Raw genomic sequence first — 17,930 nt, 5'->3', positions numbered from 1 at the left:
TAATTCTTACAACATCAAGAGCCCCACTATTACAGAATAAATCCAGCAGATAGCACAAACGATAATAGCTATTTGTGACATCTTTTCTTCCTTATTTAGAAAAAGAAATGTGTGGTACCTGCGTAATAAGAATTGGCAATTGCTCAGTTTATAACATATTATTTTTCTTATTTCTTATATATGTGCTCCATCTATAGGAGCAAACAAATATAAATCAAACAACAGTTTGTACCATTGGACATCCAACTAATCTACAGTTGAATGTTTGCTCATGCTACTGGAGAAATCAAGGGCAAAACACCTCATAGCAGCTGGAGCTGTATTTGACCTTCACTGTCTGGCAGCCAGCATCCTGAGTGCCATACTCTAGAAACAGGGCAGTCACAGCTTGCCTTTTGCCATCTGAGTTGATAATACCAACCTGGGACATTGTCTGTGTTATTTCAATGACATTAGTGTAGCTGGTTCCAGTGAAAGTTAGCTTAGCTGTAACATTGAAATCCCTTTTTTCCATACTGAGGTAGAGTTTGCCTTTTGCTTCAGTCATATCGTAATTTACCTTTTCAAGTTTCCATTAAATGTAAAAAAAAAAAAAAAAAAGAGAGAGAGAGAAAATAAACTTAAATATTGTGCTTGCATTCTTCGCACAGTATGTTATATTATGGTCCCCAGGACCTAAGAGAGATCTGGTTTTCCCTTATGTTCGCGTTATGGAAGGCACAGCTACAGAATAACATAAACTGAACAACATGCGTAAGAAATTAGTCTTTATGTGAGCAGGAGTAACTGTGCTGCATTTGACTGACAAATAACCCCTTTCATCTTGCTTATCCTTGCTGTTGTGTATTTCTGCACTGCAAACAGCCAATATCCAGAATTGCTTTCTGCCCAGTCTCTCTTTTCTTAGTAGCCAGAATAATTAAAAACATTCATGAGAGGAGTCTACCAGAAGTCATAATTAATGCAGATGCACGGAAGTAGACTCGAATGGAATGAATCCTTTCCAGTAGGTTGGGATTGTTAGCATCTTTGAAAAAGTGAACAACCACAACAACAACAAAAAGGTCAGAGATACTAGTACTAGAAATAATGCAGTTTGACTCCTAAATTATTAGACAAGTCTAATTTGTAGTGATGTATGTGACAGACAACTTGTAGCTAGTTACCTTAGAAGACAGTTCTGCTGCACCGGGGAAGTACTGTAGAAAGACGGGATGCGTCTGGAGTGCTTTTATATTCAACTCTTCACTAAAGAGAAGGAATGTACTTTTGTTCAACAATATTTCAGAAAGTACACTCTCACTGACAGCACAAGTTCATCTAAGTAATCTCTGAGTCTGCCACAGCTTTTAGAGTTACAAATTGCAATACCTTCCACTGAATGCTTACCCACCTAACATTTTTTGATGCATACAAAGGTAAAGGAGACCAAACAGTAGTGCAATCTCTGACCTCAGTGAAAAATCTGCATACGAATCCCAGGGTGTTGTGGTTTAACCCCAGCCAGCAACTAAACACCATGCAGCCGCTCACTCACTCCCCCCCAACCAGTGGGATGGGGGAGAAAATCGGGAAGAGAAGCAAAACCCGTGGGTTGAGATAAGAACGGTTTAATAGAACAGAAAAAGAAGAAACTAATAATGATAATGATAACACTAATAAAATGACAACAGCAATAATGAAAGGATTGGAATGTACAAATGATGCGCAGTGCAATTGCTCACCACCCGCCGACCGACACCCAGCCAGTCCCCGAGCGGCAAATCCCTGACCCCACTTCCCCGTTCCTATACTGGATGGGACGTCCCATGGTATGGAATACACCGTTGGCCAGTTTGGGTCAGGTGCCCTGGCTGTGTCCTGTGCCAACTTCTTGTGCCCCTCCAGCTTTCTCACTGGCTGGGCATGAGAAGCTGAAAAATCCTTGACATTAGTCTAAACACTACTGAGCAACAACTGAAAACATCAGTGTTATCAACATTCTTCGCATACTGAACTCAAAACATAGCACTGTACCAGCTACTAGGAAGACAGTTAACTCTATCCCAGCTGAAACCAGGACACAGGGACAGAATGTGGCCCACTGGATCAGAAATTACTTTGGCTAGTAATTTACTAGCCATAGTAAAAGCATCAGCTTTTTAAAAATGAGATAGGTATTTTGGAATCTGACTTTGCAAGCATTATCATGGTTTCCAGACTTAGAATTTACAATTCTTAGAGAGTTTAACAGAACTTAGAAGACTTTTCAGTGCAAAGGTCTTTTGCTAGAAATTTAAGAAATATCTGAAATATCCCAAGGCTGAAAATATTACACCTCTTAAACACCCTCAAAAGCCTACAGTTTTGTTTATACACCATACCAGATATTTCTGTTTAGACACTGTGCTGGTTTTGGCTGAGGTAGAGTTAATTCTCTTCATAGCAGCTAGTATGGGGCTATGTTTTGGATTTGTGCTGAAAACAGTGTTGATGATACAGGGATGTTTTTCTTATTGCTGAGCAGTCCTCACACAGAGCCAAGGCCTTTTCTGCTTCTCACCCCACCCCACCAGCGAGTAGGCTGGGGGGGCACAAGAAGTTGGGAGGGGACACAGCTGGGACAGCTGACCTCAACTGACCCAAGGGATATTCCAGCTGGGGGAAGAAGGAAAGGGGTGATGTTCAGAGTGATGGCGTTTGTCTTCCCAAGTAACCATTAGGTGTGATGGAGCCTGGCTTTCCTGAGATGGCTGAACACCTGCCTGCCCATGGGAAGTGAATGAATTCCTTGTTTTGCTTTGCTTGCATGCACGGCTTTTGCTTTACCTATTAAACTGTCTTTATCTCAGCCCACGGGTTTTCTCACTTTTCCTCTTCCAATTCTCTCTCCCATCCCACCGGTGGGGAGTGAGTGAGCGTCTGTGTGGTGCTTAGTTGCTGGCTGGGCTTAAACCACAACAGACACTGATTATCAGACTTTACTTCTGAAGTAAACAGTTATTCTATTCATTCTTAATTTCTTTAAAGAACTTTGAAAATTTTTAGAAGACAGAAAAAAAAGAGAGAAATTAGCACAGCAGATACAGCCATACTGATACCAACTTAGAAAACTGAGTGAGTGTCCGTAATTTTACAAGGTTCAACTGTGCCAAAACAATTTAATAAGATTTTAACAGTTATGTCGAGTTAAGGTATATTTTTAAGTACTTGTCTGTCTCAGACCAAGAGTTTTCTGGATTATTTCACTGTCTGCTACTTCAGTGCTGTGGGGGCAGGCAAAAAGACAAGCATGCCTCAAGCTATGAGGAGGGGAATCTTTCTGCAGACCTTCATTAAATTCCTGAGGTATACAGACTGTTTGGTGTCACTTTATCAAACATTTTTTATTTATTTCACCAGTGCTTTGGTGACTAAAACAATAATTTCTTCCATGGAATCATAGTGGCCTAATGACATTTTTAGTGTGTTCAGAATGACCCTTTTACCCTTGCTGGTCCTTTTTCCTACTGATGGTAAAGGAGAAGTTTGTGTTTTGTTCATAGGTCAGCCTCAGAGCTCCTTCAGTTTCATTTTCGGTCAGGACTTCTTGAATTGTCACCTGTGGAGGGGTGTGGAAGTAAACAAATCACATACCATAGCTTCTACCCAGCATCTCACCTAAACTGAGCACAATCTCTTGACTGACTTAAAACCATTATCTGGACTGAAGTTTATCTTCCAGACAGGCCTTCTAGATGCTTTCTAGACCTAAACCAAAAGCATCGAGAGATGTCTTCCTTTTTTGATGTATGTTTCCATAGCTACTCATTTGCATTATTGACAAATATTAGCCTTACTTTCAATGTACCCTCATCTGGTTTAAGTTTAGAGACACTGGTTCTTATTTATGTCTTCTCCACTCTTCTTTTTCGTATACTGTAAAGAAACAGCCCTTCCTTCTTTTGTTGATGAAACAGATGGAGCTCCACAAATCTTTTTACTCCAGGGTATTTTCTTCCTGCCACAGCTCCTAGCTCATCTACAGCTTTATCCTGAAACTGCTAAAGAATCCCTCTGGGGAAGATGAACACCATCTCCCACACTTAAATAACAACACATGTTGTGTTTGCCAAAGTCTGTGGGAACAGAGGCCCATGATTACACTCATACCTTATACATGAATAATACACCTAAAGAATTACCATCACTGTTTTTCTTTTTTTCACTCAAACATTTATAGGATAAAAGACATTTCACTAAAGATTAAGGGGGAAGAAGAGGATATATCTAATACCTTTTAATAAAATGTTAGCATTAAATATTCCCTTGAAACACTGACACTTACTATGCAGGTTTAATATTGATCTAACATCTATTTTCAGAGAAGTCTACCTTTAATCTTGTATCCTAGCTACATATCCTCTTACTTGAAGGGAAGGTGATGGATGACTTGGATATGCTGTTCTGTGTACTACCCTACAAAAGGGAAGGAGACATTTCAACTAATACTTCTTTCTCCCAAGGGATGAGCAGGTACAGCCTTTGCTGATCCTATCAAGTAGTTTGGAATACAAATCTATTTCTGTTTATTCAACACTGAAACATTTTAGGTATCTATGCTACAAACGGTTTAACCAAGCCAAGGAATTCTCTAGGTATGAAGGACAGCTGTTTTACACCAAAAGTCCTTTCTACTTTAGTAAGCCGTATCAGCTAGGAAGTGACAGTAAATGAGTGCCTTCCTGAAATGATTAATCCTGAAATCGGGGATTTCAGGTACCTGCTGAGCTTCCTCAGAAACAGAGCATTAGCTGTGTACTTAAGTTAAACAAGGATTCAGATAAACTGGGCCAAGTACCTCTCATCTGCACTTGTATAAGCCTGGAGTAATTTCACTGAGGCCACTGGAATTGCTCTGGATTCATGCTACTGTAAAACTCAGATGACACCTCTAATCAAAGCGCAACAAAAGATCTACGGTTTGTTACCTTAAGAAAGAAGGGAAGTCCCAGATGATGGAGAAATGATATTGAATGCTTCACCTCTGCCATGAATTCAAATATACCACAGAGTTGAAAGTCTGTGTCAACATCCATAGTCACAGTTATATCTTTGTCATCATATTGGATTTCACAGATAGTCTTGGCTTTGGTTTCTAGCAAGAACAAAACAGTGCCATTTTAAGGGGCTCATTTTAAGGTATTTCAGTGCTGCATGAATAAAATCAATCCAGCCAGCTTTTGGTTTTGGGTTAAGACTTTCATCACAACAAAGTCATCCATTCTGGAAGACAAGAGCTTTGGCCTGTGGTTGGAGGACTGCAGAGTTTTTTGGATGTCCTTGAACATACAATGTCTTGAGTTAACAGAGCTTGTGTACCCATGTACAAGTGTTAAGTAACAAGTCAATTCCCAACAGTAATGTGTTTTTGCAGCTAGAGCTGACTAGCTTATATAGCCAACTGTAGCACCTGGCAGATAGTAGCCACTTCTAGAGAAGAGCTCTGAGCTGGTTTGACCTTCAGTAACTCCTTCAGTTCCAGCTACAGCAGACAAACACTGCTCAAACACATGACTTGAAGACTTTTCCCCCACTTCCCTACCAGCTTTTCATATTTGAAAAAGAAAGTACAGACTGCTAAGAGATAAAAATGAGATGACAGATGTGAAACCCCAAAACTCTTTACGGAGAAGACAAAATCACAGACATGTATGCAATCATACAGCGACCACTCTGGTGGCTATCCTGAAAGCCACCTGTTGTCCTGTTGCTTTTTCCAGAATGGGTGAAAGGAGATAGTGCCACTAACATTAGTATTGATTCAGTGCCTGCTAACCTCAATAATTCCTACTCTTTGGTGCTCCTCACAGTTGTTGGGGTTTTTTTCCAACATGAATATACTCCCATGTGGGCATTGAAGGTACTCGCCCACAATATAAATCAGTAGTTGAGGGATATGCAAATAGGATTTATGTCAGGGCAAGTTTTGAGGATAGACTGGCTTATTCAGGATGGGTCTGTCTCCCCTCCACAGTTCAAACAGCAAAAGCCATTTAGAATTATTTTCAAAGCCCACTGTAAACTACACTGGAATTCACATTTTTTGTACTCTGTAATGAGGTTTTTTGTGTGATATTGGAATCTTATTTTAGGCAGCTAAGCATCTTGGGGATCACCTGTTTTAGCAGGTGGTGTACCACATGAGATCTTTCCTGGAATTAAAACAGATGTAATGTAACTAATAACAGATGCAGTTTAAGAATGACAATTTTACTGAGATACAAGAAAAATCCCCTTTTTAGGTACTATGAGCAAATCTTAGTCAGTTTGTAGCTGTTGAAGGAATAGTTGAAACATCCTCAAAGAGCTATTATGTAACAAGAAACCTGCAAGGAATGGCAGGTACCTACCTGATTTCCGTAAACTGAGAATCAAGTTGATTGCCTTAGGGTAGCCAGATGCCTGTAGTGCCTCGCTACTGTGTATGCTTTGGCAAAAGATATCCACTTGGTGACCCACATAATAGGAGTTTATTATGTATGTGATCGATGTTTCTCCAGCTGCAATGTGCACATATCTTTCCTGAGTAGTGTTTCTCCCTTGAAAAACCGCATCTATCTAAAAAATGACATGTAGATACAAGTTGTTGAAACAACATTTAAATACTATTTAATTTTAAAACAGAAGACAAATAGAAGTGAAAGAAAGTTCTCTCTAGTCTATACTTATGTAAAAAATCTATCCATTAACAAAAAAATCTTAGCCTTTCATTAATCATCTATGACTTTTCAGTATGAAGTCCATTCAACTGAATGAATTTCAAACCACGCCAGCCTCATTGATTTATGTCAAATTTTCATTAGGTTCTCTTTTATCCCACAAAAACATGACTCCCTTTATATAAAGGATCCTTGATCCATGCTTTCTACCAATATTTACCAGATAGTAGGTATTCCAATACTTCCCCGAAAATAGCACTTAAAGAAGTACTTCTTTAAGTAAAAAATTCCTGTTAAAGAACATAGGAGCAATATTCCAAGTCCTGATGCAATGTGCTGAAACTATTCTCCTGTAGAGTTACAATATCAACAATACACACTCTACTAACACTGATCAGAATGGAATAATCTGGTCCAGAAAGCAGTCATAAAGAAATTTTCTATTTCAGTAGTTCAGGTTTTAGCCATCCATAGATTTTTAAATACCAGAAAATCTCAGCTTCCATCCCGTACCTTGCAAAACAGTAGTTTTCGTTCAACCCACAGGCTATTACATTATAATAAAGGACAATAATTTTAATGCAAAAACCCCAAAAAACCTACCTGTAAAGATGATGGGACTCTGGCTTGTAGCAGCCATGGCCAATTATGACGGAAATTCCCAGTTATGTTGGTATCTGTTTCAAACTCCTGGATTTGTCCTTTGAGAACTGTTAGGTGAGCACCATAATGCACTTTCATACTAAAACTCTTGATCACTTTCAGGTTCAAGATAGCCTGTGTGCAACAAAGTTAATTGTGAAAAGGCAGCTTTATAAAAGGTAAAGCTCCTGTTAGTCAGGGTTCTTTCTTTGGTTCAGGCAGTATCATCTGAGATGTGTCAAAAAAATTAATCTCGTATAATTTTATAACACAACATAGTTACAGATGTTGACAGATACAGATATTCAACATATTAACATGTATTCTCCAGTATGGCAATGCCTTAACGCTATTCAAGCAGTTACATGATTAGTAAAGAGTAAGTGTTGTGCTGTAGGCTTGTGTACCTCAGAGAAAAAAAATATGCCAGGTAGTCAGAGTCTGGGAGGAAAATACCATTTGGAACGTAAACTGGGAAGTCGTATCAGTACTCACTTCTGTCTGGTCTATACAAGGTACACTGCAGATCTATCAGACAGACTAGGCATGTCAGCTAAAATGCATTGCCCTCCTTGTGCTGCAAGCTCAGCTGTGGCTTGCTTTGTTCACACATTGGGAGCCAACCTCCAACCTCTTATTCCTATGAAACTTTCTGGTCCAGCAAGCTATTCTCCCAACCCCTCAAGAACAAACTGAGCTTCTGGACTCCCCTCCACCCCGAACTTTAGGGGAAAAAAAAACAAAGAGAGAAAGAGAGCAGGAAGGAGAGGGAGGAGGGAGAGAAAGAATATAAACGTTTTTAAAACACAAGCAGGCAGTATGACCCATGTATATTGGGACAACACCCAAATTCAGGAAAATCTTATTCTATGAGAAGCATAAGCAGCAATATGCTTTTCCACCTCCACTCTCCACCTAGACAGATAATACCTTTCCCAACTTCCTTTCACTTCTGATGGGTTACAGAACTCAGGAGTACAATCTGCGTGGCGAGAAAAGTAACTGATTTGTTACCTGCCCATTACAGGGTGACATTTCATTTTACCACCACCACACTTCTCTGCCTCATCTTATCCCAGCTCTTTCCAAGATAGTCCTTGTATGCACAGATACAGATTTCAGATGTATCAGACCATTCATTTTGGACAAAAAAAAAATACAGTTTGCACATCCTGCAATGCACTTTCATGATGAATACTCCACCATACTTCAAATTACATATTGAAGGATGGAAGACACTGCTGCTCTCTCTGGAAACTAAATTAAAGGCAAGGAAGACCCACTTAAGTAGAGTATAGGTAAAGAAGAGCACTGGGTCTAGAAATAAATAAATGAGAGTGAAAGCTGAGGTGGTGTGACAATGCAGACTTCTTCATTCAGAAGGATACTTTATTGAAGGTTAGACTGTATTTTAAAATGTTAAGAACAATCTTTCCCACTTGTGTCTGCAACATTAGGTAGATCGTTTATGGTGTGGTTTGCTCCACTTGGGCTATATTTTGTAGCAATAAGCTTTTTCTCCTGTATAAATCTTGAATTTTAAGTGAAGTAGTATTACGAAGCAACTTTGAAATCTGTGCTATGATCTTATGCAAGATGGCATAACAGAATAGAAAAGATTATAAAGATGCCAAAGTTAACAACTGAATGAGTACAATTCTACCCTCCTTGACAGAGAGACAAAAATTTCACCTGAATAGCAAATGCATAAAGTCATAGAATCATAGAATCATTTAGGTTGGAAAAGACCTTTAAGATCATCGAGTCCAACTGTCAACCCAACACCACCACGCCCACTAAACCATGTCCTGAAAGTCACATGTATACCCTCTGTTCTTTGCCATCTGACTTCTACAGCTACTGCTTCCATCATGGCGTGATTTCAGGCTGGATTCATGTCTCTCCTGTCATTGTCCGATAACTTACCTGCAACTCAATCCTGTCTTTTATTTGCAAAGTCCTCAGTGTCTCTATGTTATGAGTAAATTGGTAGTTAAGAGTCAAAACATCCAATTTCTGGACAAAGCTCAGTTCTTCTGTAACCTGTTCAGTCCAAATAAAATATGACAAAAGTTAACTGTGGCACATCTCTGATACTCAGACCACTCTGATTAATTGTAATTATTGTACTAAATATGTATTAGAGTAAAATTATGAAAACTATGAAAAATTTATAGTGAAGAATTGTCTAATTTTTTAATGTGTCACAACTTTGTACTGTAATAGGGAAGATACTTGATAAGAAAGGTTTGATACAGTTTGCAAACAGGAGTCATGGATCATTGCTGATGTCAAATTTGTTGCTAGAAGTGATTGCACAGGAGTGGCTGAAAGATATTGCCTTCATTTAATTAAAGCCTTTAAAAACCAAACCAGCCCCTGCAGAGTATTCCTATAAGGGCCTCATGCACAGCTATTTCAAATGGAGAAACAATATTTACCAAGTCAATTAGCTCACTTTAACCTCTATTTCACATCTTATTAATATGGAGGAGACACTTACTTGCTTGCTGTTCACGCAGAAGTGAATAAGTCTTTTATAGAAGTCGCTGTTTTTTTCTGATATCACATCAACTAACATTCTCATAGGAATGCCAATGTCAGCAGCTCCTTGAATGTTATGGGTTAGCACTGCATCTAACTCTTGTCTTTCCTGTTAATATAGCACAGCATATATAGCAAAGCATGTGTAGAACCCAAAGCTTGCTGCAATACACAGCTCAAACCAGAAATTTAGCAAATCTGCCTGTCCTACATTTAATACTAATTAAAACCAATTGTATTGAACTTAGGGAAGTTACACTGGGAAAAAGAAAAAAAATCAACACTAACAGATAGGATGAAAAAAATACATATTTCAGCTAAGAGGGAAAAAGGTGCAAACGTTTCTCTCTGGTGGCAAAGAACTCCCACTAGCTATCTGTTTCTCTACAGCACAGAAATACACAGAAACTACCAGTTATGGCATGAAAGTGAATGATCACAAGGAAGAAGATACTTCTCTCCATGTGTACTCTATTCTCCTGCACTGATGACAAGAGAAGTCAAACTTGTAATTGTAAACAGGAAAGCAAGAGGTTCACAGCCTTTCTTGTGCTGTTGTCTCACCGAAGAAACAAACAGCAGTGTCTCAATTAATTGCTGCCTATTATTTTGCAATATAAATCACGGTGACCACTCTATAAATCGCAATCTTTTTTCTTCTTGTGCATTGCTGTATACTTTCATGATGAATGAAGAGTGTTATATTGGAGTACCTGTCATATATCTGAAGTGAGATCAGCATTTGTGGGTTTGCATGTCTTACCATATTTGCCACATAATATAAGGAACATCAAATAGTACAATAAAAAAAAAAAATATATATACACACAGAAAGAGCATAGCAATGAAATGATTCAGGAAGTGCCACAAGCCTGTATCCTATTATCCTATACATCTGTTTTACTGCACATTACAGGTGACAGATTTTCAAAGATTTATTTTTATTCTGGCATTTATTACTAAAGCTTGACTATTTGTTCCCAATAAAATAGAGTATGTCACTCAGTACTTTGTACATGCATTCTAACAGTCTGCAGGGTACTTACATCAGTGACTTTTAGTATAATGAGTCCTTGTAATTTACTTTCATCAACAGTGATCAATGTCTGTGACTCTAGGTTCATTTTATCCATCAAAACATAGCCCGAACCATCAATTTTTAATGGTGCTCCAAGATCCTGTACAAGCAAAAAAAAAAAAAAAAAAAAAATTAAAAAATTCACCACTTTTACACTTACCCACAGATACACTATACACCTGAAAATTTTATTCCTAATAAGTAGCTCTAATAGCACCTAGCTGTAAATCTAGTATATCAGGCAGCATATCCATAGGATGTTTCAGAAATCTTGACAGCTTTTTATTACATTTTATCTTTTTTATTTTGAATGTCTGACATATTTTTGATAAGTAAGCCAGCATAAATAGAACACAGGATAACATGGCAGCTCTTCCTGCCTAAGGGAAAAGTCAATTAATTTTCTGTGCTTGGCATTGCTCCAGTGGCCCAAAGCATCCATAAATCCAGTGAAAGCATCCATAAATCCAGTGAAACCAGGCAGCATATATAGGTCTATTATGGCAGTTCTGTTTCTGGAAGAATCTCATCTTTGTATATTCAGATTTACCCTGACTTGCATATTGAATCCACAGATCATTCTGTGATAACATCTCTCAAACTTTCAGTACATTTCTCCTGTCCTTTCCATTCCTGCCTATATAGCACTGACTAGTGGGATCTGTAAGAGGCCGAGCACTGTGACATCAGGATTTCCAATAGCAATACAAATTTTCAGTAAGAAAAGTCAGTGCACAATCCAGCTAAATTTAGAACTGCTACTTCAGGAAATCCTGCTGCAGAATTTCTCCGCTTCCACCTGCCTACAATAGTCTGGCCTGGGAAAACAAACTACCGGGTAAGAATTGAGGGAAAAAAGTGCCATTTTTCACTCCTCTGTCAAAAGGCTAAAGGACCTTAGTGTGTCATGCTAACTAGCTGAGAGGGGTCACAGCACGCTGCCTGTCTTTATGTGGGAAGCTCTTAAAGTCACTTTGCTCCCCAGCTCACACAGCTTCTCCCAGGCAATGACACTGTGGACTCCTTCAGAAATGGGGACTCCCAGGATGCCTGATGCCAGCCAGGTTGATTGTCCCAGAGATGGGGCTTCACTTCCTTTGCTTTGTATAGAAATGAGACTGTACTGCAAATGATGGCACATTTGTGTGATATGGAGTGACCTTCCTCCACAGAAGTTCAGTTTTCACTGTATTTTTCTACTGGCTAAATCTTGTCAACAAAGAAACTACTTTTTTTCCTACCTTACTAAGTTGCTGTTCAGACTATACAGTCTATAGTGAGATTCCCACCAAACCCAGAAGCTAAATCTCATTAATGAAACAGGAGGAGTGATTTGGTGGTGCTTGGTCAGGCACTGTAAATGGTAAGGTTCAGCTCAGGGACAATTATATGGCCAGCATTTGCAAGAATTACCACAGAGAAATGGTTCACTAGGGCAGTCCAAACCAGCTTGTTCAAAACGTCACTGTTTTTCAACTAAATCCCTGAAATATTTCTCAACTGAGGTCTTACAGGAAATCGTAACTGCTGTTTAATGCTGGCTTTTTCACTCTGTGTGATCTCCACAATGGTCTTCATATATTACATATCAGTTTGTTAGAAATTTCAATTTTGTGTAAAGCTGAGTGAAAATTTTCTCACCTGAAGATTACCTATTTACTTGATATATTTTTAAACTATTTCAGAGTTTGGCTGTCAAACTGCTGAGAAACTGTAATTGCTGATAAAGTCAAACAGAATTTTGAATACTCATTATTTCTGAAGATTAAAACCCTGTATATTTCTCAACCTTGCTTTTAAAAAAATACATCAGAGCTAGAACAACCAAGTTTATTAACTACAGGTACTGATTCATAGAAAATTTGGCTTATATCATACAAAAATACAGTGAATGACTAACACCAAAAGCAAGATGTAACGTTAAAAGAGAATATGTTTCTTGTTTCTCTGCTGCCATTGAAAACATTAGACTATTTTTTTTGACTTTAGTAGGTGCAAAGATCCCAGTTTAGATGTATAAATTCAAGAGTAAAGCAAAAAAATTCTTTCCAATACCTGAATTGTTTGGCATTTGTTTTCTAGAAACATTTTCCACTGAAGCTTCTTTTCAGGGTCAAAGTCCCCATTCATTTGAAGCTCACAATCACCCAATTTCATTCCTATTCCGATATGATATTTTAACTGGTTTTGTGCAGTGATGGACAGTTTATTTTCCCTTGGGATTTCCTTCAGTTGAGGGAGGTCATGCCTCAATTGAATTTCCAGTGTAATCTTTGGCTCGCACTCTGTTCTCACTTCAAGATGGGCAGTCTTGCCTTCTGCTTCAAGGACACAGAGAAGTTCTGCTTGGCACTTGTCTTTCTGAATAGATCCTGTGAGCCGTGACTGATTTGGAATACTGAGATCCTATCAAGATTTAAAAAAAATAAAAGTCCTTTGGATTACACATACACTTTAAGACAAGTCAATATTGAGTCTTTTTTCGTCTCCCTTTAGCATACGAGAAAGGAGATTTTATGTTAACAATATCAGAGACAAAACCTACAATCTCTGCACTGCCATTTTTCTCCCTCCCAACAGTAAGACAGCAATTTTGCCTAAATAAGGTCTGAGGGAAGATTTTAGGACTGCTCTGCAGAATTTATGACTTCTGTACTATATGAAGTTTTACATTTACAAAAATACAAAATGCCATTTCTTCAGAGTGGCAAAGTTTACTGAACATCCTCTGCTTCATTCAGACCAGACCAATCTCAATTTTCAAACAAACTAACCCACAAAAAATAATAGGCCTAACAGACATTCTTGCATCTGGTGTCATAAGGATTCTTTTTTTTTAATACTAAAACTTCAAGCTTGTCTTGTGCAACATCCCAAATGAAATGTTCCCTCTCATTCTTTCAAAGTATTTGTAAAAACACTGAAAATTCTACTCTTAAATATTTTAAATGGCTTGCATTCCCTTTTCACTATGGGTGACACACACTTTTCTGTAATTTTTGTTTTTATATTGCTACTCAGTAGTTGAAGGAATTAGAACTGAGGAGTTAAAAGCAAAACATAAATGCCTATGAATATCTGGAAATAACCCCTAAATTCACAATAGTCATTCTTTCTAATGTAGTCAGTGAGGCTAGAAGGAAAAACCAAGGAAATTTCACAACTTCTACTTTGATAAAAAAGACAGACCAGAGAATGTATTTTTTGACAAATAGTTCAAACTAAAACTGCTGTTCAGCCTTAGAGGGCAGTCTTGATCTGCAAAGGCAACAAGCAGCAAAGACTGAACTAGTAATCTCTGTCTACAGAGAACACCTATTAACGGGATACATTAGACACATTCTTTGCCTAATGCTGTAAGACCGGTGTGTCTTTAGAGCAGCTTTCCAACACTCAAACATTGTTATTTTAGCTAAAAGCCTATATGGCCTGCATTAGATACCAAATCTCTCTTCAAAAGCCTCTAAGAGCTACCTGCAGAAGCTGACATTCTGTTTCTGTTTCCAGTGTCCATTCCGCTTTATTCTGAATAAAGAGGTCTCCTCTAGCCTTAAATTTGCATTTCCCAGCCTGCAGCAACAAAATGCCCTCAGTGGTGGAGTCTGCTGCTGCAGACAACAGGACAGAGTTTTCAAAAGGCAGCCCAAGCTGACTCAGCCAGTGAACTGAATGCCTGAGCATCCCTTGGACTGTATATTCGTGTTCGCAGGAAGTGTCTATCTGCACATCAACTGTTCTGCCATCACACTGGAGGTTCATTAACAAGCCAACGTTGCAGATATTCTGTTGAAATGAGCCCTCGAAGGCTACAGCATGAGGCAATCCCATCCTCTGCAACAGAAAAGATTATACTATTTAAAGCTCACAAGGTAAAGTAACTGTCTTCCTAATTTCTTTCTAATTAATGAGAAAGCATTTCTTCTTTCTGAACCAATATGCTTTTGGAAAGGACCATACAAGAGAGCTTATTTCACAAATAAATCAGAAATTTCTCTGTGAAACAAGAGAAAAAGAAATTATAAAAAAATTGTATGGGGAAAAAAAAAAGCCCTACAACAACCTTTTCATAAGTACTGTAGAAGAAAAAGTTTGTAACCCCAAAGAAAACCTCAAAATTTCAAACAGAAAAGACATGCTTTTCATTAGATTCTAGGACAAAAGTTTATTCTAATTAAAAAGCTATAATTAAGCAACTAGTTTATGGCAACAGCAGTAATATCTACCATTGCATTACTCCAAACTCTCATCTTCAAATACACTCCCTCTGCAAGTGCTCTGACTCATTGCTCTGCCGGAACAACTTTAATGACCAAAACTGTCTTTTCCATAGTGTCAGGAGATAGTTCTCTGTGACTCATAATGATCTGAAATACACAGACTATAATGCCATACAGAAAACAATCCAGGCTTACCTCTAGACTGATGCACTTGTTTCTAAAAGTAAGTACCCATTCTGTATCTGTTTCATTGCTTGCCAGGCTCACTTCTCCATCAGCTTTTAAACTGCAAGGCCCAAGGACAATACCAAGCATGGCCTTATACTTCTCACTTCTCATGGCTAACACCTTCACTTGGTTCTCTCTGGCAATTCCTAGAGACTGAAGCGAAGGCAAAGAATGCTGGAAGCCAATTTCTAAATGAGGCTGGATGTTAGTGGTGGCATGAAGTTGCAGGCAGGCAAACATGTCATGGAAAGAAACATGTCCAAAGAAGATGACAGTAAAGTTGCTGGTAAACATTGACCCATTCAGTGAAACTCTTGCTGGAGTCTGAAAAATTACAGGAAAAACTGTTGTCAAGTTTGTTTTCCTGTCAGGCCATATACTGTTTTTAAATGCTCATGTTACTAAAAGAGAACTATTTCCCTACTACCCTGACACCATTTTGTAATCGTCCAACATATTTATAAACTCCTAAACAAAGAGACATGGCCTAAAATCTTTATTTTAGAGTTCCATAATAAAAATAACAGAAAAAAAACCCAACTCCACAACTCTGTTCAAACAATTACTAGTATCAGAAAAATCAACTGCTATTGCTTTTACTATCATCACTTCTGGTTTTACTATAAGTAGATAGAGCTCTAGCACTATGAGAATGTGTTCAATTCCCCTCACACCCCAGCAGGAGCGACAAGTGTTATGCATATTGTACTCATGTGTATTGGGTTTGCGTGGCAAGGTTTTGGTAGCGGAGGGGCGACAGGGGTGGCTTCTGTAAGAAGCTGCTAGCTTTCCCCATGTCCAAGAGAGCCAATGCCAGCTGGCTCCAAGACAGACCCGCTGCTGGCCAAGGCTGAGCCCATCAGCGATGGTGGTAGTGCCTCTGGGAGAACATATTTAAGAAGGGAAAAAACCCCCGTGTGACAGAAACTGCAGTGGAAGAAAGGAGTGAGAATATGTGAAAGAAGCAACCCTGCAGACACCAAGGTCAGTGCAGAAGGAGGGGGAGGAGATGCTCCAGGCACCGGAGCAGAGATTCCCCTGCAGCCCGTGGGGAAGACCATGGTGAGGCAGGCTGTCCCCCTGCAGTCCATGGAGGTCCACGGTGGAGCAGATATCCACCTGCAGCTCGGGGAGGACCCCACGCGGGAGCAGGTGTGACCCCGTGGGAAGCCCGTGCTGGAGCAGGCTCCTGGCAGGATCTGTGGACCCGTGGAGAGAGGAGCCCACGCTGGAGCAGGTTTGCTGGCAGGACTTGTGACCCTGCGGGGGACCCACGCTGGAGCAGTAATCTGGTCTGTTTGAATCCATACTAAGGGAGTGAAAATATCTGAAAGCGTATGCAAAACTTCCAGCTAACTCAAATCTATTTCTACATCTCTGACACCTTTCAGTACTTAGATCCACTTAGTGGTAGTTAAGACAGTGTATTGTTGACAGCAGAGTTTATAAATGAAGCCAGTACCTCAAAATGATGAAATCTAATTGCTCCATTGCAAAGGCCAGAAAGTTGTTTGTTAGCAGATTCTCCACTGCAAGCAACCTGTTGGCATTATAAACAAAGCACATTCAGAGCACGAAGAAAAGCAGAGAGGACTAAAATACAAAGGAACGAGCTAAAAGGCTGCTTTCAGGATAAAAAGCATGAAGATACTAAAACATAGCCTTAAGCTTAAAGGTTAGAGATCAGTTTCAAAAAGATAAACAGTTTAGTGAATCTGAGGCTAAATCATCTCTCTAATCTTGCATTATCATACCAAAATATTATCAGCATAAAGATAGAAGAATATCTTCAAACAGTAGGAAAGAGTTACTTGCTAGACAGAACTATTTTTGACACTCTGGCTTTTGATTTTGACAGGAGATAGTGGTATTTCTTATGTTTGGCATAGAAAATACCAGTGTCACAAGTAGACATTCAGTATTTCAAATGCCATCAGCTGTGTTCCCTGTTGCAGAAAGTGAAGTCCTTGGGGAGTGCTGTTGGCTGTATGAAAACTACTGCCATTATTATTCACTCTGCTGTCAATACCACTGCACCCACAAACAGCCATGTGATCCACCTGCAAACCCTGCTTTAGCAAGAGGGAAAAGCTGGGACTGCATGCTATTGTGCCTGGGCAAGCACCCACTCCAGTTTCATAACATAAATGTTTTGTTACCCACCACAAAACCTCCTCTTTATTGCTAAGCAAAAAAATTTTAGGCTTTCTGTACTGGCCTTGTTTGATAAAAATCTCTCTCCCTTCTGGCCTGCTAGCTTGCTCTCAAGCAGTAAATCTGAACAGTTGAGAATGCAGAGCAGAAAGCTGCACCAAATACACTATATAGCAGGATTTCTGCTAACCTCTAGTACACGTGGAACAATGTCAGTCAGTCCTCCCACATCATGGTGAAGTGAAAGAGAGATTTCCATAGCACTGCCAGTGGTTTTCTTCTCTATTTCAATTTTGAGCTGTTCCATCTCCACTGTGGTTGTTATCCCTGCAGCAATCTTTCTGGTGAAATTCTACGCACAGAAGAAACCAAATCATGAAAAGAAAC

The 17,930-nt window shown here is 39.1% G+C and overlaps 1 protein-coding gene across 1 annotated transcript in view; it reads right to left on the bottom strand.

Annotated features, from left to right (window-relative positions):
- The window catches only part of LOC128134724 (uncharacterized), a 104,028-nt gene that overhangs the window by 24,250 nt on the left and 61,848 nt on the right, over window positions 1-17,930 (bottom strand). The window contains exons 40-53 of the mRNA XM_052772789.1: window positions 17,734-17,895; window positions 16,852-16,929; window positions 15,357-15,713; window positions 14,419-14,775; window positions 13,000-13,350; window positions 10,913-11,044; window positions 9,826-9,975; window positions 9,249-9,365; window positions 7,284-7,457; window positions 6,372-6,579; window positions 4,950-5,116; window positions 3,468-3,580; window positions 1,167-1,248; window positions 422-559 (exon numbers count right to left, since the gene is read on the bottom strand). Coding sequence (XP_052628749.1) covers window positions 422-559; window positions 1,167-1,248; window positions 3,468-3,580; window positions 4,950-5,116; window positions 6,372-6,579; window positions 7,284-7,457; window positions 9,249-9,365; window positions 9,826-9,975; window positions 10,913-11,044; window positions 13,000-13,350; window positions 14,419-14,775; window positions 15,357-15,713; window positions 16,852-16,929; window positions 17,734-17,895 — 2,586 coding nt within the window. The remainder of the gene's footprint in view (window positions 1-421; window positions 560-1,166; window positions 1,249-3,467; window positions 3,581-4,949; window positions 5,117-6,371; window positions 6,580-7,283; window positions 7,458-9,248; window positions 9,366-9,825; window positions 9,976-10,912; window positions 11,045-12,999; window positions 13,351-14,418; window positions 14,776-15,356; window positions 15,714-16,851; window positions 16,930-17,733; window positions 17,896-17,930) is intronic.

The sequence above is a fragment of the Harpia harpyja genome, chromosome 21 (genome assembly GCF_026419915.1).
Source record: "Harpia harpyja isolate bHarHar1 chromosome 21, bHarHar1 primary haplotype, whole genome shotgun sequence".
Classification (NCBI taxonomy): Eukaryota; Metazoa; Chordata; class Aves; order Accipitriformes; family Accipitridae; genus Harpia; species Harpia harpyja.
The sequence above is the reverse complement of the archived record's forward strand: the minus strand, read 5'-3'. Positions and strand labels throughout refer to the sequence as shown.